Source organism: Perca flavescens, chromosome 6, assembly GCF_004354835.1.
Source record: "Perca flavescens isolate YP-PL-M2 chromosome 6, PFLA_1.0, whole genome shotgun sequence".
Taxonomy (NCBI): Eukaryota; Metazoa; Chordata; class Actinopteri; order Perciformes; family Percidae; genus Perca; species Perca flavescens.
In genome coordinates, this window is record NC_041336.1 from 31,195,798 (window position 1) to 31,222,669 (window position 26,872).

Here is a 26,872-nt window from a genome sequence, read left to right on the forward strand (position 1 = left end):
CAGTTAGCTAAAAGCTAATAAGCTCTCCATTTATTTCCTATGACTAGCTAATAAATAAGAGAGAAAAATATTTGACATGTATAGCATGTTTAAGTTTTTTATCACCATTGTTAGCTCAAAAGCTAACAGTGAACAGATGGGAGCCCCAATACTGTAGACTGGACAGAAAAAAATACATATACATTTATCATAGTGGGAGGTGGAGAAAGCTTGTTTCTTCAGCAAAGAAAATACAAAAGAAGAAATTATTGTACATTAGGAAAATAAATCTTTAAATGAAAAAAAAAGTTCCCTTATTTTTCAGTCAAAAATGTTTTAGTTTTAATATTCAGATGTATTTTTTTTAATTTCAATTCAGTTCTTATGAAGATATAGCATACTGGGATAATATTTGAACTATCAATTTGAACATAACTAAATGCCTAATATACACACGTTGTACCGTTGTATTGTAGTGTGTAGTATGTGGTAAACCAGTGTAAATACTGCACATAAATGAAATGATGGCCACAGACCATTTTGTAAAACTTAATGAAAATGAATTCAGAACATATTAGAAAACCGTTTCAATATCTTGTAAGGTCACACTGTCAGAATTTTGCACTGATTAGGTTGACATCATCTAGTTGAAAATATGTTCTAAAATCTTTGAGGGCGATTACCAAATGAACAATTATTATTATCCAATACTTTAAGTGATGAAAGAGAGCCGAGACCCCTTAACCCAGTCCTCTGCCCGTGTTGTTTTGCCTTAAAAGTAATAGGCTGTCATGGGAGGAAATTAATTAAATTTTCTGGAGCTATACAGTACTTACCTTGGAAGAGTTCAGTAACAACTTCCTTCAACATTTGATTGTATTGATTGTACCATGTTTTAGCTTTACCCAGTGACCCTGTATTGATGAGTCAGACAATCCTCTTTCTTTTTAAGTGAATACACTCAGAAAACTCAAATATGTTACCACACACATTTGAACGCACACACACATATAGTGTAAGCACACATACACACCCCAAGGCTGTGCAGGTAAATCAAACGGTTGAAAGCAAGGGTGAAGAAATAACGCGTAATACCAGGGTTACTAATGTTACTTTATCACAGTAATGTTTACCTGCTAAAATGTGTCCATGACTTGCAGTCAACAAGTGACCATGAACAAGCAAACATCTCTTGGAAGAAAAATTCATTTAAAGCAGCTATTATTTTGCAGCTTCTACTAGTGCAAGTATTTGCCCACATTGCATAAATGGTAGAGCGATGTTGCGTAATTAACTACAGAACTAGATTCAGAATGAATTAAGAGAAGAGGCTAAATAGAAAATGTGTCAAATGTAGCAGGCCAATCCAAGGCATAACATCAACAAACTAAACAGATTTCTGATTGAGGTAGTACAACCAAAATACTGTTACAAACCTGACCACAATATCAGTTAAAGTTCTCATAATTTTATCTACTTTTATATTTTTAAAGATAATTTTTTGGGGCATTTTTAGGCCTTTTTTTGACAGGAGAGCTGAAGAAATGAAAGGGGAGAGAGAGGGGGGAATGACATGCAGCAAAGGGCCGCAGGTCGGAGTCGAACCTGGGCGCCCTCTCTACCAACCGTGCTACCCAGGCGCCAAATTGTATCTACTTTTAAATAGGATGTTGCATACATGTCATGTACCCTTGACATTAAGACTGCCAGGAGGACTTTTTTAAATGTCCTATTGTATAAGGACAAGTATGTAGCATAGACCAATACCACACACCACAGCATTTATAGATTAAGATAATTTGCAATGCCTGTCCCTACGTACAGTAGATGGGTCTTTAGATTATGTGCCCCTTGTAATAAGGCTGTCTGGGGTAAATGAGTTGGTGCTCAGCCTTACTACTGGAGGTAATGTACCCTGGGCAATAAGGCTACATTATGTCGTGCTCCAAGGGTAGATAATATACCCCTGATAACCTTATTGTTTTGGGCAGTAAATGTGTATGCAGGATCCACATAATATACACCTGGCAATAAGGCAATTAGGTGCTGAGCTGCCTTATTGTCAGGGTTTATATACCCCTTGCCACTCCTGGAGCACCATATAATGTACAGCATGTACGACTGTTAGAGGTACATGACGCATGGGTAGGATCTTGCATAATGTGGGCAAAGCTACCAGGGGTACATTATGTACCCTTAGCAGCCTTATTGCCTGGAGCAGTGGTTCTCCATTTCAAGGTACCCTAAACTGACAAAAATTAGAAACGGACGACCATTTGATAAGATTTTGTCCCAGGGTCCCCCATCTAATAGGATTTTTGCTTTTAGATGTTTTATTACAGAAATATGAAACCCATACCCAAAATAGTCATACATTCTATCATTACTTATGGATGCAATTGTAGTGAAATAAAGTATCTCCTGAAACTACCTCAAGGACCCCTGGGGATCCCCGGACTCCACTTTGTGAACCACTGGCCTAGATTACATTATGTGTACATGGGACCCACATTATATACCCCTGGCAATAAGGCATCCAGTGGTATATAAGGTGCTGCTCCCTTATTATCAGAGTTAATAAACCCCTAGTAACCCAGCTGAACATTATATGGTGCTCCAGGTGTACATTACAGTACCCTCTGTAGCCTTATTGCCTGGGGTACATTACATTAGTGTCGTATCTTAGATAGATATTGGAGTCCCCATTATTCATAAAAAAACACCATAAATAGCAAATATGGGTGACTTCTGACATCAACTTGATATGTGTACTACTATTGGTATTTTCTCAGGTTGGTGCAGGCGATCATGTTAGCAATCAGTGTTCCAAATCAAAATTATTACTGGGATGATGTATTAATGTTCTCATAAACACTGCACTTTTTACATTCAGATGTAATTTGAGTTGTCCAACAAGTAATCACTTTAGACATCTGAATTCAGTGTGCTTTTTTCAGAAAGCTCAGTCTATCACACATTTAGAATTCAAATAAGACATTCATGCTGCGTTTCCCCCAGCCCTAATAGAAGATTTGTATATCTAACAATGTAAAGAGTAACAGGTTATAATGGAGCATATACAGTAAGATACGATATACACAGTGCGAGTGTGAGCTTCACAGAGGCACTGCTCCACCACAACGTTAATTCCCAAACAAGGTTATGCATCTATTCGGAACAATTACCTTGTTACATTATGATCGTAACAACGTAAATAAGAACAATAAGAACAGACAGAATGAATAGTCCCAACAGGCACCTTGTATGCAAAACAGAAAAGAACAGAGTCTGACATACTCATACCAAAGGTTTCTCTATTCAAATGACAACATACCACCCTATTTTAAACCTTGTATTGACAACAAATTTCTTGCACACTTGTTTAATGCACAAATGCCACTATTGCCGCATGTTATGCACTCAGCTATGTGGACATGCCCTGGATTGGAGTGTGCAATAATTGACACACTGTCACTCATTTGCTTGGGATTACACAAAATGATTCACTTAGTATGTAGACAAAATATGATCACTAGACTAGAATAAAATAGCGTTTGACTAATATTGGTTTTGAAGGCTGTTTAGAAGCTGCCTATAGCTAGTATGTGCTGATATTCATTAACTTATTTTTCAACTGAAAGTGCTTCTGAAACAGTATTTAGATCAGGGGTGTCAAACTCATTTTAGTTCAAGGGCCACATACCCCTAATTTCATCTCAATTGGGCCAGACCAGTAAACCAGTCCAGACAAATCAGAAACTTTATCTGTCACAGAGATTCTTGTCAGTGTGATGTTGGCAAGTGCAAGTTGCCTCTGCTATGATAGCGTTCTAATGCCACTGTATGAAAAGAAATAATGTTACAGACCCGGGAAAGAGGGGTAATATTCTGAGAAAAAACTCATAATTTCTAAGATTAACAGTAAACATAACTTGGATATTCTCTGAGATTAAAGTGGTAAATTTGGAATTGAAATGAATTACTTCTCTGCCATTTTCACACTTTCTCATGCAAAGTCATCCAGTGGGCCTGATTGGACCCTTCGGCGGGCCGGTTCTGGCCCACGGGCCGTATGTTTGACACCCCTGATTTAGACCATCATGGAGCTCCAAAGCTCTCCACTGAAACCCAGACGACTTAAATAGTTTGAAGTGGGTTATCAGCTGTTTGAAGGAAGCTTAATATCTGATTTCTTAATTTCAGACTCTTTGTGGTCTATTGAGTCCACAATCACTTTCACTTTGATGTAGTCAATAACAAAATCTGCTGTCTTTCTGCTCATAGAGCCTACCTAGCCCACAGGGCATACTATGATGCATTGCAGCTTCTGTTCTCAATCTTGTACCCTCAAGAACAGCCCATCTTAAAGACAGACTGATTTGGCTGTCAATGATGACCTTAGTAAGCAAACACAATAGGACTTGAGGACTGGTTTACATGTCACATCCACTGAAATCTACATTTTGGAGGGTCCTCTTGCCTTAACATACAATATGTCTCTGTGGTGGAGACATATGTATATATTTTTTTTAACGTCCATTGTCAACAGTTATATTCAAATAATGTTTTCCTACTATATCGGCACATGCCGTTGGTTGATTAAGATAGAGACATATTTTGGATTTGGCAAATAAACCGTAGTACAAGTATAGCTAAGGATAGACAATGAACATACTTGTTGAGGTTAGGGAGAGGTTATGATTACAGTTTTCAAATAGCAGACATTAACTGTTGGATTGTGACAGGACAGGAATTTGATGTCCACCACCCCAATGTCCATATCGGTAGTTTGTTTTTAGCTACATAAAGGGCACACTGCTTCCTGCATTGCATTGGCACTGAATGTTGGCACGGGACTTTATTCCAGCAGAATTTCCCAATATAAACATAATTCTAATTTCAAAACCTTTGGCTGATTACAATTGGTGCCCAATCAATGTGAGCATCCATTATAAAAAGCAATGCTATAGCCACCTTTTGCAACTACAGTATAACAACAGATAAATAATCGTTGCCATGCTGGCCATATAAAAATTAAAAACTTCAGTAAGACCAATGCTCAGTACTAACCAGCCTTCTTGTTTGTGTTGGCATTGGTTGTATTGGTGGTGTAGTGGTTGTGAATTTTGTAAGAAACCTAGGCTACCAAAGCTTGGTACAATGATAAATACGAACAATAGCAAGAGTTGTAGACATTAAAGGGGAACAACACATAAATTAAGAATTCCAATATTTTACGTTCATGGGCTAGGAAAGTTCAATCAATATTTGTGAACATGAGTTATTCTATCTCTCAAAACCAGAAATCGGAGAAGTTAGTCCTAAACTTGTGATGTCATTAAGTATAAAGTCTGGAGCCGCTCCATAGCCAATGAATGGGAGACCCCCAGAATGTTTTTCTTTTCTTTTTTTATACCCAAATGAGCTTTCTTCCATTGTAGTGTTCTCATGTCCGAAACAGAAAATGTACCCATACACTCAGAACATTCCTCTGGGGGGTCCTCTGTGTCATCTATAAGATCTAAACCCAATGCATTGTCTATGGAGCAGTTCCAGACTATACTTGATGACATCCCAAAATTTGAATTTTAGCACTCCAGTGTTTGGATATGGGAGGGACCTTTTCCTGTTTACTAATATTTTTGGACTGTCTCAGACCATAGGAAAAACATGTATGAGTTCTGAAAATAAGCGTAGTACACTTGAAAGACATGTGACCACTATTACTTAGTCATAAAAAAAAAAAATTGACAAAGTGTTCCTTTAAGATAGAGTAAACCAAACACCTTTTTAGCAGAAGGGGAAACTCTTGGAATGCATTAATTACAGAGCTGTCAAAATTAAAGCGATAATAACGATTTAATGCTAATTCCTTTTTAACACCACTAATTTTTTTGACGCGCAATTAACACACGCGTGTTCTGTTATTTGGGCACCGGGCCGTACCGCAGTCTTGGGAAATCAGGAAGCGATGCAGCATTAATGTTGTACTTCCGTGCATTGTGGATGGCCAGCAGAAACCGTAAGGTGCCCTGGGATAACATCCAGGGCATCCAGCCATCCGCTGTCTGGCTCGCCACGGTGGAGTGAAGCACATCTCCGGTGTGATCTACGAGGAGACCCGCAGTGTGCTCAAGGTGTTCCTGGAGAACCTGACCTGTGATGTGGTCACCAAAACGCCATGAGGAAGATGGTGACCACCATCGATGTGGTTTACGCTCTGAAGAGGCAGGGCCGCACCCTGTACGGCTTCGGAGGTTAAACCTGATCCTGAATCACAAATTAAAGGCTCTTTTAAGAGCCACACACTTACTTCCCGTTCTGAGTAACAGGTTTTTTTTACTTAAATTTTTAACTAAGTCAATTAGTAGCAGCTCGAAACCCTTTTTAAAAAAAAAAAAAACAAACCTCACTGAGCAGAAATAGAATGGCAAGTTCAGTTTTAAAGCCCTTCCAGATGGTTCTCTCCACAAGGCTAAAGTCATCTGCATATACTTTTGATGTGAATTGAGTGACCACCGGAGTCTCATATACCACTTACCATTACCATTAAAAACATGAAAAATTTCCCTTTAAAGTACATTTAAAACAGCTACAAAATGTCCGATTAATTTGTGATTAATCGCGAGTCAACTATAGACAATCATACGATTAATCGCAATTAAATATTGTAATCGATTGACAGCACTAATTTATATATGTATCAAAAAGCATAACCGCATAATGTGCAAAAAAAGAAAAACTTGCATTCCACCCTTTGTAGACCCCTTTTTGTACAGTTCAGTTTGTACAGAAATATGACATATCGGAAAAAGGCCGATACTTGAACAAATGTAGTTCAAATATTGGTTTAAAAAAATGAAGATCCACTATAATGTGTAGCTTGTGCATCCCACTCCAGCGCTAATTAGTATCAGGCTAATCTGTGAAAATCAACCATATATTTTGTTTCATTGCTCTAGGCTTCTAATATAATTGAATACCACCTACTTTTACAATATGGGGTTGTTTTCTCACCATGATGCTGAAAGTGTCAAGTTGAAAAATGTGGTGCTAATCATCTCTTTGTTGTGTTTCACATGCTTGACAGTGCACACCCTGCAATTTGCATTTTATAATTACTTCTGTAACATTAGAAAGGAGCAAAAATAGCAGCTAGTCATTTATATAAATGGATGAGCCATACACCATACAATAGAGGAACTGCTAATAGTTTTTCTAAAGGTTTAATAGACATGTTAATGCCATGAATATGTGTTTTTGAGACTACTGCATTTACTAAACAGATTGTAATGCCACAAGATGAGAGCATTGTTAGGAGAAAATATACACTTGTTAAACATTTTAATAAAAAGTATTAATAAACATTTGATATCTTTACAAACGATAGACCTAGGCTTGTCATTGTGATTCATCTATCGAGGCTATGAGACTTTCCTCTCCTTGTCTCAAGTGTGTAACCTTAACATTATTTCAGTACCTTCTATCATCACTGCTACATGGCGACTTGTTCACTTTAAAAGAGCTCTCCAAACGTTTGGGAAATACGCTTGTTTACTTCCAGAAGATAGATCAGTTTTATTGTTGTGCACCCCCTACAGAAGTAGCTCTGGGAACTGTTTAGCATAGTACAAAGACTGAAAACAGTGGGAAAAAACATTAGCTCTCATCAAAAGTGAAAAAATAAAAATAAATCTGCTTTCCAAAAACCCAAAGCTGTCTCTCAAAGCAATATTTGGACAGGATTCCAGGTGTAGATGGGTAATAAAATATTTGCCATGTTTCTCAGCAAGTAGCCAAATTGCGGTAGATGGGTTTTTAGTAGACAGGGATATTCTGCATATTGATGAAAACAGAAAGGGCAGTTCTACAAAACTCCTTGCCTTTGTCAATATAGTGTACGTTAAGTTTAAACTTATATTCTTGGGAGTCCAAGGACAAGCACAAAAGGCATCACTACACTAAGGGGAAAATTCACAAAAGGATTGCACGGCCTCTGAATTTGAACAAATTAGACCATGTCAATCTCAAAGTACCCGCAAAGAGTAAAATGCACCCCTAACTGTGCTGCCAAGCAAAAGTCGCCTCGGTGCTCCTGTGCTATTTGCATATTAAATTAGGTAGTGTGCATACATCTGGTGCAACATGATCCCCTTTCTATGCAAATAAGCCTTGTTGCAAGATCAGTGCTAACAGCCACACACAGTTACAGTCAAATTATTAGCGTCTTCAGAGAGTTCGTGGTAATGAAGCGCATTCATAAGGGGTGTCCTCCGCTTTAAGTCATGCAATCTTCTTTCACAGTCTGAAGGGGAACACAAACAGCACTGGCAGACTGGGATATTAAATCTCTCTGTCATGTTTAAATTCCTAGCCTGAATCGTACCCATGATATAGGCCTACGCAATGTGCAAATCAGAAGAACTCAGTGTTCAAAAACTCAGTCCTTCCAGAAAAATGTTGCAGGCAGATTATGATTATGATTATGCGGCACGTTTTCTTAAAAAATGCAATGTAATATGCGGGATATATGCAATTTTATGTGCTGAAATTGCGGGAACTTGCGAAAACTGCAGTTTGATGAAAAAGAGATTTGATTGCCCCAACACCCTGCTTTTCGATGATGTTCACATCGCATAATTACGTCACTTCATAACGTTCTCATGGCAACAGGAAGATGGCTGCTCTTGTGTGAAGTAAACGCAACATTTTTCAACTTTCTGCTAAGTGACGTTTTTGCAACGAAAATGCGGGGATTCTGAAATCATGCAAGCCGGGGATCAGCAATTTATGCTTCGAAAGTGCGGCATATTTAAAAAAAATGCGGCCCCTGCATAAATATGAGGACTTTAGCTGATAATGCATTGAATTATGCGATTGCATAATCGCGTTTTTCTGGAGGGACTGAAAACAGTCCAATAACTAACTCTTACAACTGTTGAATTAATTTGGCAATGGTAAATGTTTTGAAGAGCAGATATGAAAACGGCCATCTAAAACTACTTGGTAAATACTGTAAACCTCAGAGCAACCACAGAAATTCTCTCTCTTCCATCACAGCTTTGGCAGCTACAATGTGACATACACCTCAGACCCACAAAAATGTGCAAAGTTGCACTAGGCCTTCTTTGGACTGTCTTTGACTTTGAATAAACAAACGACAATTCCCGAATTTAAGGACGTTTCAGAACCCCACACAGCCAGCTACAGACAAGTGCAGACAGAACGTGATGCAGGCTATTGATCTTATAAAGCGAGACATATCTGTATATATGTGTGTCGGTGTTTGGGGGCGTGTTTCGGGGGAAGGTAACCTGCACATCACACGCAGACACCACATGCAGAACGCTTTAGAACAGCGGGGGGTCTCTTTTCCTGCTATTGTGTTAAATTGCTGTGAGCTGGCAGGACATAACGTAATCTCGGAGATTATTCCTTCATGCGAGAAAATTTCAGAGTTGAACCGGGCCGACACATCAGTTTTCATCAGACTCACCCTGGGTCGGCTTAATTAAGTCTACTGCTAACTTACAACACTAATAACAATACTGTCGCCAATATACCCCACGAATCAAATCCATACTTCACCGTTAACCGTCAAGCCACTAAACCTGTATGGAAATGAACATGTCCTTTGCTCTCCCCCTCTCCCTCTCCCTCTCTCTCTCTCTCTGCGCACGCACACACACGGTCCAGTTCTGGTGGTTGATGAACACAGATATGTGCTGATTAGCTCTCATAATAGGCCAGTTGGGTAGCGCACTGCCATGATTCCATGAGGCTAATGTCTGATTACTCCACATTTTCATTGTGATATTTTGTGATTACATTCTGAATCTGCCCCATTCTTTGTTAGGTAAATATAGTAGTACAGTGTCTTCCTCTGATGTAGACGTAGCCTACACTGTAAGTCAGTAGTATGCTATACAGTGGAGTTGCATATTAAGTGGTTTGGGGTCCTTCTGTAAGTAATTTTGGGATACAATTTGGTTTTGAAGAATTCTACAAGCAGCAATACCACAGGCCAAGCAATCGGCCTGTTCCAAACAGGCACATTTTCAACGGGCACTGCACTAGTAGTACATTATGTTGAAAAAAGTGATAGTATAGTATCTCGAAAAAGTGATGAAAAGGCATAGTATAGCATTTTAAAAAAAAAAAAATTAAAAAAAGTGATAGTACAGTATATCGAAAAAAGTCACAGTATAGCATGTCGAAAAAAAAGAAATCTTAAAATAAAAAGTCATGGTATAGTATGTCAAAAATAGTACTATGTGGTGTACCTAGTACTGTAAATGCAGGAGTCATCTGGTTTGGGTCTGGGTTATTGGGTTCTCCAAAACTAACTTCTACAACTATAATAATATCTAATTCACTATTTTTGAAGGTTTGAATTAAACAAGATACAATATGCAAAGACCACAGCGTGAGTTTTAAAAGGAGCTAGGCTAGACGTTACCTCCAGTGAGCTTAAAATATGTCCTGGAACTCTATGTATGAAATCTATATCAATCTTATCAGCTGACTGTGGGTAAGATGGCAAACAAGAGGATTTCTAAACATGTTTTTTATTTTATGCGATAGTCTAGTCTAGTGTACAAGAAGGGCCTAATGTTGCTTTTGAAGTTTTGATTATCAGTTTTGGATAGATGGAAATATTAACCTCTGATCTGATCATAATGCCTAGTTCAAAGGAAGAGCAAAAAAAGTGTTAGTTTTTTTTTTTCCTCCAAAGAAGATGTAAGTGTATGTTTAAATATTCTTCAGATAATTATTCCTGCTAATTTAACCTAAGTTAAATCTTTCAGAAAACGCATTTTGAACTCATTTTCAACTGAATCACATGCCTCATAGACTTCCAATGGAGCATTTCTTTGTCATCTCCATTATAGTCTGTCAGATTTCCATGATCACCATGGTTGTCCCCTTCCTTCCTCCCTTTCCTCTTTCGCCTCCTGCTCCTTTCTCTCTCTCTCCCCCCCACCCCCAACCCCCCACAGCTCCTCCTCCGCTTCCTTCTCCCACTCCTCCTCCTCCCGCTCCTCCTCCTCTTGCTGCTTTTTCCTCTCTTCCTGCCTGCTGCTGAGGCTGCCGCAGACTAACCTGGCTCTCGGGGTGCAGGGACCACCAGCGGTGTGTGAGGAACCCATCTCATCAACCCACACACACACACACACACACACACACACACACACACACACACACTTGCATGCATATGGATGCCCACACCCGTGCACACGTAAAGATCTCTATGCTCAAAAGGAAAAGTCTAATGATTTAGGTGGTTGGTCTCAGCTACATGGTGGTTTGGCGTTTTCTCACTCTAAAAAGATTTCTCAGAGGAAGAGCTGCTTTTGAGGTAGAAACAGATTTAGTGGTTACCTCCTGGAATCTGTAAATGTGTCCAATATCATCAACCGCGTGATATATTTCATAACAGTGGTTTTAACATGGAGCTGTCCAATTCCAATACCCTAAATGCGGCCTTCTTTGCCCAGATTTAGAAGACTATCTGTGTATCCATCGCCAAACAGAATGTCAGTATTGAATGATTCTGCAAAGCCCTAGATCACGTTCATTGACGAATTTTATTTTTTATTTTTAATGTGCGAAAAAAAAATCTAGAATATCTGCACAAGGCAGCTACGGTATGGTTAATATTAGGGAAAGATCATGATAACAGCTTATAAAATGGTGGAAGTTAATTACACAGTCATCCACCACCGCGACCTCCACACTAGAGCTACAACTAACTGTCGATTAATCTGTGGATTATTTCTCAATGAATCGATTCGTTTTTTTGGTCTATAAAATGTCAGAAAATTGTGAAAAATGTCAAACTGTGTTTTTTAAAGCCCACGACGACGTCCTCAAATGTCTTGTTTGGTTTACAACTCAAAGATATTCAAGTTACTGTCACAGAGGAGAGAAGAAACTAGAACATATTTACATTTAAAGACCTCATATTATGCTCATTTTCAGATTCATAATTGTATTTAGAGTCTATGCACCACTAGACATTACCTGGCACGTATTGTGGAAGTTGTTCTGTATGTCTGTATGATAAATGGTGCTAAAACATAATAAAAAATGTATCTAAAAAAAAAAAAATTATTGTATTTAGAGGTTGTACCAGAATGGTTTATATGGTTTAATTTTCAAAAAAACACCATATTTTTTTTACTGCGCATTGCTGCAGATCCTCTTTTCACCCTGTGTGTTGAGCTCTCTGTTTTAGCTACAGAGTGAGGCATCTTACTTCTGTTCCATCTTTGTTGGGAGTCGCACATTGGGAAGTACCTAGGTAAGGACTACTAGCCAGTCAGAAGCAGAGTATGAGGGCTTGCCACACTAGCAGCTAGGTGAGCATTATAACGTGTGTTACCAAGTGATGCGCATTTGTCATGGAAGTAAAGGCTGGACTACATGGTAACACCGAAATTCCACCAACTGCGGAACGGTTGCGGATCGGCTCCGCTGCGTGTCGGCTCCGTGCTCCGCCATCCTTCAATACCCACCAGGTCCGGATTTGTTGCGTAACGGCTGAGGCCATGACCAACAGCTGAAGTAACGAGGATCCACGAGATCTCGCAAATTCACGTAGAATATAACCACAAAACCAACAACAGTTAGTTTCCATCCAGAGGAGTAGAGGGGAAACAGCTCTGTGCTGTGTTTTTAAGGTGTAGTGCAGGGAAATATGATCCGCCGTGAGCACCGTGTACTTTATTTTGAAAATTAACCAGATGTTTTATGCTCAACTTCCTGTCCCGCACAATCTCAATTGTGCTGCGGAGCTCTCCGGCTTCCGGCAAAAATAGAAGCTCTGCATATCTGCTGCGGAGGGCTGCGATCGCTGGAGCTGGGACAGAGTCGAAACGCAGCCGTTCTGCAGCCAGTGGAAATACACACATTGACATTAATGGAAACCTAATGACTCCGCCGCCATTCCGGAGCGGATCCGCAGACGTTACGCAGTTGGTGGAAATTACCCCTAAGTCCCACACTCTTTAAAAACTGCTCCAACCAGCTCTATTGTAGTCCAGCCTTTACTTCCGTGACAAACGTGCATTACTTTGTAACACGTTATAATGCTCAGGTAGTTGTATCGCCATGTGCAAGAGAATTAAAACGTTACTTATGAAAGACTCATTTGTTAACATTTAAATAACTTACCACTCTGAAACATCTTGCTCCTGTCTAGGTTGCAAAGCCGGGTTGTTCTTCCTGTGTTTCGGGATTAGACTTGGGTTTGAACATGTACGGCTGAGCCGAAGCCATAGGTTACCGGCTGAAGCGGGTTTGTTTTGGATCGCACTAGCTTGCTTGTCAGGCTACTTTGCTTCTGATTGGCTAGTAGTCCTTACCTAAGTACTGTGCATGTGCGATTCCCAACAAAGATGGAACAGAAGTGAGATGCCTCACTCTGTAGCTAAAACAAGTTCAACACACAGGGTGAAAAGAGGAGCTGCAGCAATATGCAGTACGACATAAATATGGTGTTTTTTGAAAATTAAACCATGTAAACCTATTCTGGTACAACCTCTAAGTAGAATGATGAACCCCGAAAATGAGCATGATATGAGGCCTTTAAGAATTCAAACCAATTAATCAATAATCAAAATAGATGGCAATTAATTAATAGTTGAATAACAGTTGATAACTAATCAATTAATCAATGCAGCGCCACTATACACCTTTACTTTCAGCCTAAATGACAGACACTTCCTGAACTGGCACTGGATGTTGGATTTGTATGTAAGTCGTGAGGTGCACAATCGTCCAATGAGGAAGTTATTCCTTCGATGCTGGGCTTCATGGTATATGGTTGACCAGTGACTAATGCCAGGTCATAGGACGTGAGTTAAACATTGTCAGCCATTCAATGACAACTTCTGTGTGGTACATTCGGCAACGTATGACTGTATGAGTCGACAAGAACAGACCCAACACAAGTCTCTGTGAATCTCCTGTAGACACATTTGGGCAGGCATTTGCAGGTAGCCGAGCCCCTGAAGGCCACATCATCTGTTTGGAAATCACATGAATGAGCACATCTCTCTTACACATGAATTTCATTCTTGAATACACATTAATCTCTTCTGCGCCTTTTGACAGATTCTGAAAGTATTCGTGATGGATGACAGGTTCATAGTAGGTGTGTCTGAACAATGGAATACACATACAGTTGTATTTATTTTCTTACGTCTGATATTTCTGGACGAAAATAATGGACTTGGAGGGTAAAGGCATTTAGTGTGGACGTGGTCTAGATCTCTCAAGGTTTCTGCAGTTATTGAATCCTTCTTCACTCGTCGACATACACACAAAAATATGCATACAGGTGGACATGCAGCCAGACGTCGAATTTCACAGTTCATCCATCGAGCAAAATGCAGATCGCACTGCACCAAATGTGTATGACAGCTCAGAGGAGCCCACAGATTAGACAAACCCTCAAAGCAGCAAATCATTTACTGCCCACCGGGGGCCAGAGACGAATCGACGGCGTACCCCCGCAGACCCCTGCGTCGCCGCGAACCCCACTCAGAGCCCTGCGCCGTAGCTCGACGTGCACCTCCAAAAATGTATAACTTTGCGTCGAGGCGACGCAGACCGCAAGGACTGTGATTGGTCAACTCGTCCTGTGTGTTGATAGTCAATGTTTCCTACAGCCTACTGTGGGGAGTAGCAACACGCTAGTTCACGGACATAAGATTTGTAAATAAACTCAGACATATTTTGGTTACAATGACGGGGTTGTCTGTCTGTAAAGTGTCTATATGTAGGTAACGTTTTGAAATTAGCACTTCGCCAGCAAGCAGTACTTAATGGGCAGTTGTGCTAAAGTTAGCTTGCTAACATAACATAAACCGGCTGGCAGACACCTCGCAAATAACCTCAGACTTATCACCCCCTAGCGTTATGGCGGTGAAATGCACCGGGATGCAAAGCAATGCCGACGCAGAACTCCGAAAGGGTCACGGCGCCGTAGGAGCGACGGCGTGGAGTTGACGCAGAAGCATAAAAAAGCCTTCACAGCGCAGCCGTGTCCCATCCCATTTGCATCACATCTTCACATCTGCTCCTTATCCATTCAAGCTAAACGGAGCCCATTAGTTCACTCTCACAGGTGAGGGACCTTTATATTTTGGACCTAAAGAGGGCTGAATAATAGGCCAACAGTGCTCATTTAAAATTGACACTATTCCAGATTACTATTTACCTGCTTTACAAGGCTGTAACTTTGGTTTGAGAAGTGGTGGGGTGGGACACAAAACAGAGGGACTGGGGGTCCTCTGCCAGAAATTTTTTTTTTGATTTGAATCCCATTTTCTGCATTTCTACATACATTTAGGGACTATGGTGATACAAAATCCTAAAACTAATTAAGTTGACCATAATGACAAATTCTGCCAGAAAGAATAGTACCAAACTATGTATAAGAAAAATACTTTCTTTGTTGTTTTATTATAGGGGCGATCACCAAGACTTGACAGAATCATTTTATAGTCAAAAATGTTCACACTTTGAAAGTGGGTGACTGTATCATGATACACAGTCTTATTGACGATCATTCATTTGTATCAGATCAGGCCAGTGTAAATAATGACATGGACTAAATTCACCCTTTTCCTTCGATGTCTGCTCTCAGCTCTCAGATTTATGACCTTTCCATTCTCCTCAAAGCGGGCAGGCTTCCCCTTTCCTCTGAGCGATCCCCCATTGCTGCGCCTGATTGTTGAGCGTCATAAAAACTCTGTAATCCAATGACCCTAAGCAGCCACCATCAATCCAGCATGCCAGCAGCAGGCAGCCATGATGGCAATGTGTCCCCTGAGTGTGAGCAGAGTGGGCCCAGTGTTTCCCAAAGCCTGGAGCTTCATGGCTTTTACTTGTGAAAACCCTGCCATGCCATTTCATTTAAAGCGGGGTTGGGGGAATCAATAGTTGTAAAAACGTGGTATATTTCAGGGTGGCTTAGAAAACCAGCAGGTACACAGTGATATATTTTTGTAGTCATTTGTTATGTTAGCTGCAGGTTTAACATATAACTGCTATTGTGGTTTCCAAGTTTATAACATAGTGGGTAAATATTTAGTGGAGTGTGTGCATTATTTTTACATAACTGCACAGTTCTGAATTATGTGCATCACTGTTATGATGTGCAATATATTTAAACTAAATGCTACATACACACTTTTTGCAGGGGCATATATTACATGATTCCATGATTTTGCTGCATTATGGATGGTAAGAAAATGTTAAGATTTGGAACGACTTACTTTTGTGCATGCAAAACTCAACTCAACTCAATTCAAAAAGCGATATTACAAAATTTCATTTTAGCCATTTATTTACTATTTTATTCATATATTACGCTACTTTTGTGAACCCAAGACTTTTGTAAATTCTTTTCAAGCACCCAAAACAATTTCACAAGCAATTTGAGAAATTTCAAAAAGAGAACATAAACAACTTTTCAGCTTTAAGGCAAAATTATGTCTTTAGACATTGCCCTGGAACACATTTGGGCCTCACTATACAGAAAGCTGAGTTTGTTCTGAACATTTTGATATGAAACACATGGGTATCAGGTTATATGCAAATGTCCTTAAAATGGGAATTTAAAACGAAATGTTAAAATGCCCTTGTACCACAGAGGGTTAATGTAAACTTTTCATACAGAACTTACACTACTTGAAGTTAAAGCAGCAGCTTTACAAAGCTAATTGAGAAACCTTAAATATAATAATGGTGGGTTGTTGTTTTTTTTGATATGCGATAAGCTAAATGTAGTATCAGCAAAACCTAACTGCAAAAAGTTCAAACTGGTGTAATGCAGCATAAGGAATGCATGCAACTACGATGATGCAATCATTTGCATTTAGCCAAATAGGGTGAGAAAGTTTGTAAAATGCTGGTCCAAAACAACTACATGTGTCCATATTCAGCTGCATTTCCACCATTGCGTTATCCATGAATGGCATTATCAATGGTCACTGAGTAAGATTAATAGTAAGGATAGGGCTGGCTTTTAGGTTAGTGCCTGAATTAGCCTCTGAGTGATTATAATACACACTGGAAGACCTCACACCCAATCACATTCATTGTGTCTCCTTCCCATTTGTATGCAAATATAACATGGACAGTATACCCTGGGCCACAGCGCTAATGATGGCTTACAAATACAACTGAACACTGTGCGTCACAACAAATTCCTTTTAACTGGGAGCACACACGCAGTGGCTCTCCATGTAGCGTCTCCAGGAGCAGGACTGTTCCATTCCTAGCTGCTAGTGTTGTTTCAACGCAGTATTCGCAGTTGCCACAGTAACTTATGAGAAAAGAGGAGAAAATGTAAAGGAGCAGCAGTTTAATTGGGCATGCATTCAGCGACAAGGAATTTCAGTCTGGTGAGATACAATGTGCATCCATAAGTGATGATATTCTATTGGCCTGTAAAACCCACCCTGCTCACTGAGATTGTGTTTACGCACATGTGGAGATGCTTGCTGGGTTTGTGTATGTGCATGGATTTTGTTCTGCACAGTACTGTATGACCGAGATTCAGCTCACGTCTTGTGTTTGTGAATCACTCTACCACAAAGCACACTGAGTATGTTTACATGCACACTACAGTTATATTCCACTATTATTCAGAATATGACAATATACCAAATTTGATACAGGTCATGTAAACAGCATATTCCGTTTGGATATTCTGAATAAGGCCTTTTACCGAATTTAGCATTTTCTGATTGAGAGATGCAAGATATGCCGGTATTATTCAGGTTTTAGAAGCATTCTTTGAACAGGTATACAGCGCATTTGGAAAATGTGTCTTAATTATTGTTTTTACTGCAGTTTCTGGTTTATGGCCTCCTGCCTATTTACGGCTTGTGGTAGATATGCATGCCCAAAAGAAAAGAAGCAGAAACAAAGCTACTTTTAAACATTATGAAAGACTTGTATATCAGCAGGATTTTGGATATGCACAAACATTGCAATGCTGACTTTTTCACAAAGGTGGTTGAAGGAATGAAAAGGAGATGCTGTGTTCGCATGGTTGAACAAGTCCACCACTGGTGGAAAACTTAAAACTGCTGCATGTAAACGGGAATATTATTGGAATATTCACTTTCAATAACCACATAAACAGCTTAGTCAGAATGTTGTCTTTTTCAGAATAAGGGCAAAAAAAACGGAATATTGTTTGCATGTTAACGTAGTCACTGTTCCTATTTACCCAGGTTAATTGAAAAACCCTATATGTTACACCCCCATGTTCAACCAGTGCTGTCATTTCATTCATAACTATTTTGAAAGGGACAACCTTTAAAGAAAAACATCGCTTCTAAGGAATAGTCGGTGTGGTTAGGCTGTCTTGTTGATTCCCCAGCTCTCTGAAGTCCAATGGCAAGCGATAAACTATTTCAGTATTACAGCAACTGTAGTCTATTACTCATCTATCACGTGAGTGAGAATGTTGTCAAATGATCAGCTGTTGGTTGTGTTAAACTTTCTTGATAAACAAAATGAACAGCCTGACTGAAAATATAAGCAGGGTGTCCACCGATTTAGAACCAACGCGGAGCAGTGGGGCTTGTACACAGCCAGCATTGTATGCCTTTATTAGACAGGTGACAGAAGAGGGTGGGATGATGGGTATGACATGTAACGAAGGTCCCCGGCTGGACATTTCAGTTAATGGTGGGGCCCTTAATGCTTCGGCCACCAGGGCACCCTATGACATTTCTATGGTTATGTTTAGGCCACTCAGAGCTCTTGGTTAATCTTAAGTAAAGATCATTGTTATGGTTGAATATTAAAAAGACATTTCACATTCACACCACATTTAATATTTTTTCTAGTAAGATATCTTTTAGTTTTATTACTACACATAAACTGCTTACCTTGCACGGCAGCTGGATTTTCATAATATCACGTAATCACGCATGAATAGCGGGATTGCATATCACGAAAATCCATCTTGTCAGGCTCTAGCTCCAACCCAATCAGCATCCGGTGAGAAGCTACTGGCAGCTGCGGGCAAAGTTTGGTGTTTAGGCGGCCGCGACTGTTCATTCAAAACAATGGCGGAAGTTGGGCAGACGGTTATTTGTAGCCGTAGTCAATCTTGAAACATTTTGAAGATGTGTCTCATTCTCATGTTCTTACTTTATGTTTTGTGGAGACTGTAGACGTCTGGACGTCACAGCTAAAACATTTGTTTTGAGGATCAGTTTCCCTTTAATGCGAAAATACAGTATGTGGATACATGTATTCATTAAATGATGTATGAATCTTTGCATTAGTTACGTATTTGTGTTATTCATATTGAGTCAGGATCTATACAGTGAAATTGTTTGGCATGGTGTCCAGATGTTTAGCTACAGTTGTAATAATCATAGTATGCAGATAGGCTGCAATTGGCAATATCTAAATGACAATCTGTGGAAATCCAGCTGTTTCAAGTTAAGTGACAAAGTGGGGCTGGAACACACAGCATCTCATTTCTCTTCAGTGTACTCACCACTCTCTAATTCAGTTCAGGATCCTGATTAGTATTTACCAACCAGTTTACCCAGCTAGTTACATTTACTCTAGGCCTAGTTTATATCATTGACGTTTCATTTCCTTGTTTGCTCCGTTGCTGCCGGAAATTCAGACGGATGTCCCTCTTTTCGGCTAGCCTCCTGAGACCGTCCTGATCTCGCGAGCTCCAGTTTTCCACTCGCAGATCAGTCTGGCATCTTGAGATAGAGAAAATTTGGAGCCGTTCGCCAAACGACCGACCAATCAGCGTTGGTTTTGTGGGGGGTTTAGGTGTGACGCAACGAGAAGCGTCTATCACCAACATAGATGTCCATCACCTTCCGCTTTCTTTTTGTTGGCGTTCTAAACTCCGGTGGATTTCTGAGGACTATGGTTAACTGCTCCTCAGATCTCTGCAGGATAAATCCAGACAGCTAGCTAGACTATCTGCTCAATCTGAGTTTTCTGTTGCACGTACACAAAATACACAAAACAAGTTCCTTCCTTCCAAAGGCCATTTTGCAGAGGCACTGTTGCGGTGTCCAGAGCTAAGCACCGGCCATGACGATTGTGATTGGTTTAAAGAAATGCCAATAAACCAGAGCACATTGTTCTCCCATCCCGGAATGCTGTGTGAACTAGCTAAGGTCTGGCAATGCCAGTCTACTGTAGTCCTCAACCAAAATAGTCTTCTGAATTGCAGCAAGTCAGCAAGCCATCCAGATACATTTGCATTAAACAACATTAGACCTTTTTGCTCCACATAAAACAGAGGTAATAGCATTGTAAATGTAAGATAGTAGCCTTAAGTAGGCCACTAGGCGGCCCTATCATGCTTTTTTGTACCTTACGAGACACCGTAGTTTACACTTGATCTGTGTAGGTCGCTGTGTTTGTTTAAAACTGTATGTACTCCGTTAAGGGGATGAGGGAACCAGCCTTCTCTGTGATAAATAAAACCCGATGGTCTCAGACACAATCTTCAACCCAGCCCCCTTCTCTCTGCACTTCACCCCTAACATCTAACACAACACAACGCAGAGTATCGCGGCAGTGCCGAGGGGTACCTTCAGGCGGCATACGCACAGAGGGAGTGGGTTACATAAACACAAACCTGTGTGTGGTTTTGCTGATGTTAAGATTTTAGCTGGGAAGATTTTTGAGACGGAACGAGAAAAACAAGTGACAAAGCCCTGTCGTGGCCATGGTAATTATGACAGGAGCAAAAGGGGAAGTCAGGGGAGGTTATTCAACACACACATCTGACTTTAACACAGGATACTGCTGTTATTTTCCTGTTTCAAATCGTCAGTTGATGTTGTTTTGTAAGAAGCATGACATGACATCATTTCATAGTCTTATACACGTAGTTATGACTGTAACCACCACAATGAAATTATCATTTTAACACATACCACGATGTTTTCCTAAAACTGACCAAGTAGTTGTGTGCCTCAACATAACCAAATCATAACCATAGCATTGTCAGATCATAAAAGAGATTGATTTCTCAACATTTTAACAATAACAATTTTTAAACAGTTGTGGATGCCACAGAAAAATGAGACCGCCTGCTGATCAGAAATCACTTCATTGTGTTGTTGTCGAGGACATGGACAAAACATATTTTGTCTTTTAAAGGAATATGCCACCGTTTGTTGAAATAGGGCTTATCACGGTCTACCCTGGCTGTAGATAGTTGGGCCAATGCATTTTTTGTCTCAGTGCAAGTAATTAGGTTGTTTTTTTGTCTTTTGTTGGCTCACTTTTACTCACAACATGCTAACTGGCAACATAGGATTCCATTCACTACGCTAAGCTAACTAGCGGCGGCGCTGCCGGTGTTGCACCGGACTAAAACGATGCATGCACAAAAAATGCGTTGGCCCACCTATCTACAGCTAGGGGAGACCGTGATAAGCCCTATTTCAACAAACGGTGGCGTATCCCTTTAAAGGTTTTGTAGGCAGCTAGTGGTTTCCACTCAATTCATTAAAAAGTTAACTTGCAGACACTTGGATTTTACTTAATTTTGTAATTAAGTAACATCATATCTTCTTTTGGTCTTGTCAAAAAAAAACATCATTGTTTGACTAAACTCTCCACTGGAGGTCCACTGTTAGTTTTGACTGTATCACAAGGTCTTCAGCAAATTAAGTTTGCTTAGTTGTCATGGAAGTATGGATATTCATATTCTACATTAGTTCTGGCTTGACAGTTAATTCTTGACCTTGAAAACCAAGAATAGCCAAGGCCAAGACTGAACCTATTTCCAAAGTTCATTCTTGCATAACTATGGAATGATAATGCATGGTTGTATTGTTGCTGGAAGTTTCATTTCCAGTCTCGTCATATCAACCCACCTGTACTTTCAACAGCATTATCATGCAGCAATGACAAACTATCTAAAACGAAACACTGGTATGGTTTAAACAGAAAACAAGATCACTAGGTAGGCTTTGTTGTATGCTTATGTGATCTTCGTTTTCCAGTGAAATATATCCATGCCAACAGTACATGACATGATGCCACATGGCGAAACAGCACTGTCACACACTGAAAAATAGAGGGATATTGTTGGCTGCCAGGTATACATTGAATTTCAAAGTAGTTTGATAGCTAAACATACAATGGTGTACCAATTCAGCCTGAACTGAGCATCTGGTATTCAGGTTCAATCCCTGGTCAGTTGGCCCTGTTGAATACAGCTGGCGGTGTTGGTTGGTGGGAAGCCAGTGGGGGATCATATCATTGTCAAACTAATAACTCCAACTGTTTGGTATCTACACAATCCTTCTCTTTCTGTCTTCACACTTCTCTGAGTCGGAGTTATCAGCAACAAGAGTTTGGACCATCTAAATTGGGGAATAAGTTAGAAACAGACTAGAAGCCTTGGTAAAGTGCAGCCACAAGACATGCTGCTTTGCCTTAATGGAAAAGGCACCGCTGTAATGCTACCATCCTGATCTCTTTGCCCATTGCTGTCTGTATCTGTATGTACAAGAAGAACAGCCTAGTGTCATTAGGACAGTTTAGTGAGGCTAGTAGTAGTGTGCCTATGTGCGTCTGCAGTTTACGTCCAATCGCAGAACCTGCATCGTTCGCTGTTTTCTAACTGCAACAAGTTTTACTTACTACTTTACTTATATTTGCCCTGACCATGGTTTTAACCAGCCTTAGCCTGACCAAAGTGTCATAGCCATGTGCAAATAGTATAGAAAGCAAATCTTAAAAATGTTGACGTTAGACATTTTTACAAGACTAAGACTCCAAGAATGCTAATGTTAATATGCTTACAATTGCAATGCTACCATGCTGATGCTAAGCAGGTATAATGCATAATAACATGGTTACCATCTTAGTTTAGCATGTTACATTAGCTAATTAGCACTAAGCACAAAGTACAGCTGAGGCTTATGTTTGAAATGTAGAATATCTTGCAATACATCATACACTGTATGCATACAATTCCTGCATGAGGAGCAACAACCACACGTCCACCACTGATGTATTCTGACACTATGTTGAGTAATTCCATGCCTTTACACTCTACTACACAGCCTATGGACCTGCACCTCCCTCCATCATACTTCTATTCATATTCCCATCCAGCATTCCCTTCCATTCCCAGCCTGCTTCACTGTATATTTCACTATTTTCCCCTATGGCAGCTCTGAACTGCGGTTGTGGGGTGGTGATGGGGGGAGGCTACAAAACATGGCTGCCCACAGGGAGAACAGGCTTGTTCACTTGCCCATAATATTTGGACAGGGAAAGCATTCTGAAACCCATTCTGTTCTCCTTTTTCTATTTCCCTCTGCAGAGGTCCTTTTGCAGTGCCATGGTGGACGAGCTGCGGGTTTCACTCAAGTGCCAGCGCCGGCTCAAACACAAGCCCCAGCCGCCCGTCATGGTGAAAACGGAGGAGGTCATCAACATGCACACCTTCAACGACCGCAGACTGCCAGGGAAAGAGACCATGGCCTAAAATGGGAATCTCAATCACTTTTTCACCCTCTCTCCTGCGGCGAGGAGGCGTGCAGAGACACTGGGGAAAAGGGTGGGGGTAAATGGTAAGGGAGGGGGGTGGGCAGTGCGTTGTAATGGTCGACAGTTAGGTTATTTTGAAGGTAGCGCAGAGGTGCTTGGGATATACTGACTAAATGTCATTCTTGTTTCTTTATAAATAGCTAGGGATAATAGATTCAGCAATATTTCCTGTGGAAATAACTTGAACCTGGGTGAAATTTCAGCGAGTTACCTCAGTACTCTTACCACCTAAGCAAGGCGCCAAACTACAGATGCCAATATTTTCAAAACCCAGGCGTTGAAGACAGAGGGTCTGGGAATACATTTAAGGTGGGACAGAGTCTGTCCCTTAAATGAAAAAGAAGAAACAAAAAGAAACTAGGACCTATCATCTTTAGCTGCTGCTTAGTCGGTCTTTCACTGCACAGCTCAAAAGAGGTTGAGCAGCGCCAAGAGCATCTCGGAGATTATGAGATAATAAAGAGAATCTAACTGGGGGAAAGGGGAGAAAGGATTGTTTATTTTCCAAATTTGTGAATAGAATGACTGCACAGGCTCTCAACCCTCTCGAATTAAACCCAAAGCCCTGAAGACAGAAGGAGAGCTCCGCTGTTCCCAAAATGTACAGAGAGACATTGCTTAGTCTCATATTGATCGCATCAAAAACGGATATACTGTATATCATCCATCAGGCAATAAGTGATATCATTTATTTGTGTTTCAGAGTACTAACACTTTAAGTCCTTAATGTAGAGGGTTGGAGGGGGGTGGGGGTGTTATATGGTGAAGTACAAGTAGAGAATGGAGTAAGGGCAAAATAGTGAGCTGTTGATGCATCAGCCAGTTAGTCACTTTAAGACAATTCTATGGAGATACACACTCTTAATGTCAATAAGGAGGAATCTTGGAATAGCGTGGGCACAACTCACCAAGTCTAAATTCATAGCAATCACACAACAAGACAACACAAACTCTATTTATTCAAAGTATTTATTGTTTTATTTATGAAACTCCTTATTTATTATGTCTACGGACTGGATATTCACTACTGCCGTAATTACACCTCACTTCAATGTATGGGTATACACAGTTTCTTTACATTTGCTCAGTGTCACGTCTCCAGTTTCATTTTGTACTCCTGTGGCTTTTTTTTTCTTCTTTTTTTTCTTCGGCGGTAAAGCTCCACATTTACTTGTGCAAATGCAATTTCTATGAAAAAGTGTTTTTGTACGAAGAGAATCAAAATTTTGTAATAATTTTTATCAACACGAAAACGCACCATGAGGAGTGTCATTCATGGCAGAGGGGTGGTACTCCAGGCTGGGTAGTTCAGGAGGCTTTCCTAGACACTAAACAGACACAGACACACAGACACACAGATACACACACACACACACACACACACACACACACACACTAGTACTACTATTAGTACAGAGAATTCTGGTAAGCATTCGTGACATAATGTTGTTTTGGAGAAGAGGAAAACATAAACTATTTTTATCATGTAAAGGAATCATATTTAAAGAAAGATATTTTTACTTCACATGAAAGAAGAGTAATGATGATACTGGTTAGAGCAAATATATAAACACACACAGAAAGGGAGGAAGACTGCTGATGATGCTTATCATTCTACACCCCCGATTACTGATAGACTGCTAGACACCAGTGCCGAGCAATTGTGTGTACATGGTTTTAAAATGGAAAAAGATGTATTAAAAATATTAAATAAAGAACACTTAACTAATTTTGAACTTGTGAAAACAAAATGGAGTGCACACAGTTTACCCTTTGAAGTTGATGCACAAGTTTAAAGAAAATAATAAAAAAAATATTCACAACTTTCATCTCATCTGCCTCTTTATTGAATGTTAGTGCATGAATGAAACATGGCAAGAACAGAGTGAACACAACAGCACTTAACATCTTATATTGTAGAAAGTCATGAGAATTTTAGTGTATATATACATAAAATACATAGCGCCATTTTAATAATGCGATAGAAGCTGGGCCTTCTTTTAGATAATCCTATTAAATAGTTAAGATATTTGGGTCTTTGTAAATTATAGAGTGGGGGCTAGACCCCACTCTATCTGTAAAGTGTCCTGAGATAACTCCTGTTGTGATTTGACAACATAAATCAAATTGAATTGAATTAGTCAAGGGGGTATCAAATTAAGAATTAGTTAAAGGCATGTCCTGCAGACCCAACAATGTTTGTTTACAACAACTTCCGGATAGAAAACTCCTGCCTCCAGTACATAAAATGTAATAGCGCTGAGCAAACAGGGACGAAGAGCACCTGGATATAGTCTCATCTCATTTATCTAAAATGAATTTCAACTTTCACTAACCTAACGTGAGGTTGGAGACCTAATTTACATGTTGACAGTATGACACCACCCAAACTAGGGAGTCAGTCCAACCGGCTGTTCGTAACGCTAGAGTTGGTCTATCAAATACCCTCGCAAAGCAACACAGTGCAGAAAATAAGCACAGCAGAAACGTCAGATCGGTCGGACCACCGTGTTTAACTATAAATCTTTAAACGGTACAGTTACGACTGAAAATGACAGCAGAAAACAAGTCAACACCTGTGTGGCTGTGCAAGCCCATACGTTCAATAACTATAATAAAAAAACATGGTTACAACAATGCGTCAAACAATTCTTGATATGCCAATAAAAATAAGGTCTATAAATATTTGGCATTTATCTCCAAATGTGTGTTTAAATGGAGCCCAGATGAGCAATCATTCTCAAGAACCTTGGGCCCCATATTGTTTTCACTGACAGTTTGCAAGCTTATTATTGGGCCACGATGGGTAATAAATGGGCCCCATTGTTCCCTTTTTGGATAACCCAGTTATCTAACCACTTCAACCACTGTATAAAAATGCGTCCACCATTAAAATATGTTCTTCACATGCCAATGAAATAGTCCATCAGCTTCAGAGTGGGCTAAAATGGAGCCGTTATGAGCATTAATTCTCAAAAACCATGGGCCCCTTTCTGTTTTCAATGCCAGTATTGTATGTGTGATAATTACTTCATCAAGTTGGACAACAGATGGGCCCCGAGTGGGATATCTCTAAGATGTTTAAACCTTTAAATAATTAGTTTGTAGCCCAAGTCATTAACACAAATAAATGAATACCAAAAGGGCCCATGTGGGTCTTAGAATGATTGCACATATAGGTCCCACTTGTATCCCCTTTTGTGTATCACACGGGGCAGTTTGGTGTATTCTTATTCATGTTTCATTTCTTTCTTAATTTTAGAAACTGATGCTGGCAAACAAATTGAATAATCAATAATGTTTA

General features: G+C 39.9%; 1 protein-coding gene across 1 annotated transcript in view; it reads left to right on the top strand.

Moving 5' to 3' along the window:
• The window catches only part of LOC114557378 (glutamate receptor, ionotropic, kainate 2), a 214,213-nt gene extending 190,707 nt beyond the window's left edge, over positions 1 to 23,506 (top strand). The window contains exon 16 of the mRNA XM_028580809.1: positions 23,342 to 23,506. Within this exon, the coding sequence (XP_028436610.1) occupies positions 23,342 to 23,506 (165 nt within the window). The remainder of the gene's footprint in view (positions 1 to 23,341) is intronic.
• Positions 23,507 to 26,872: the final 3,366 nt, after the last annotated feature.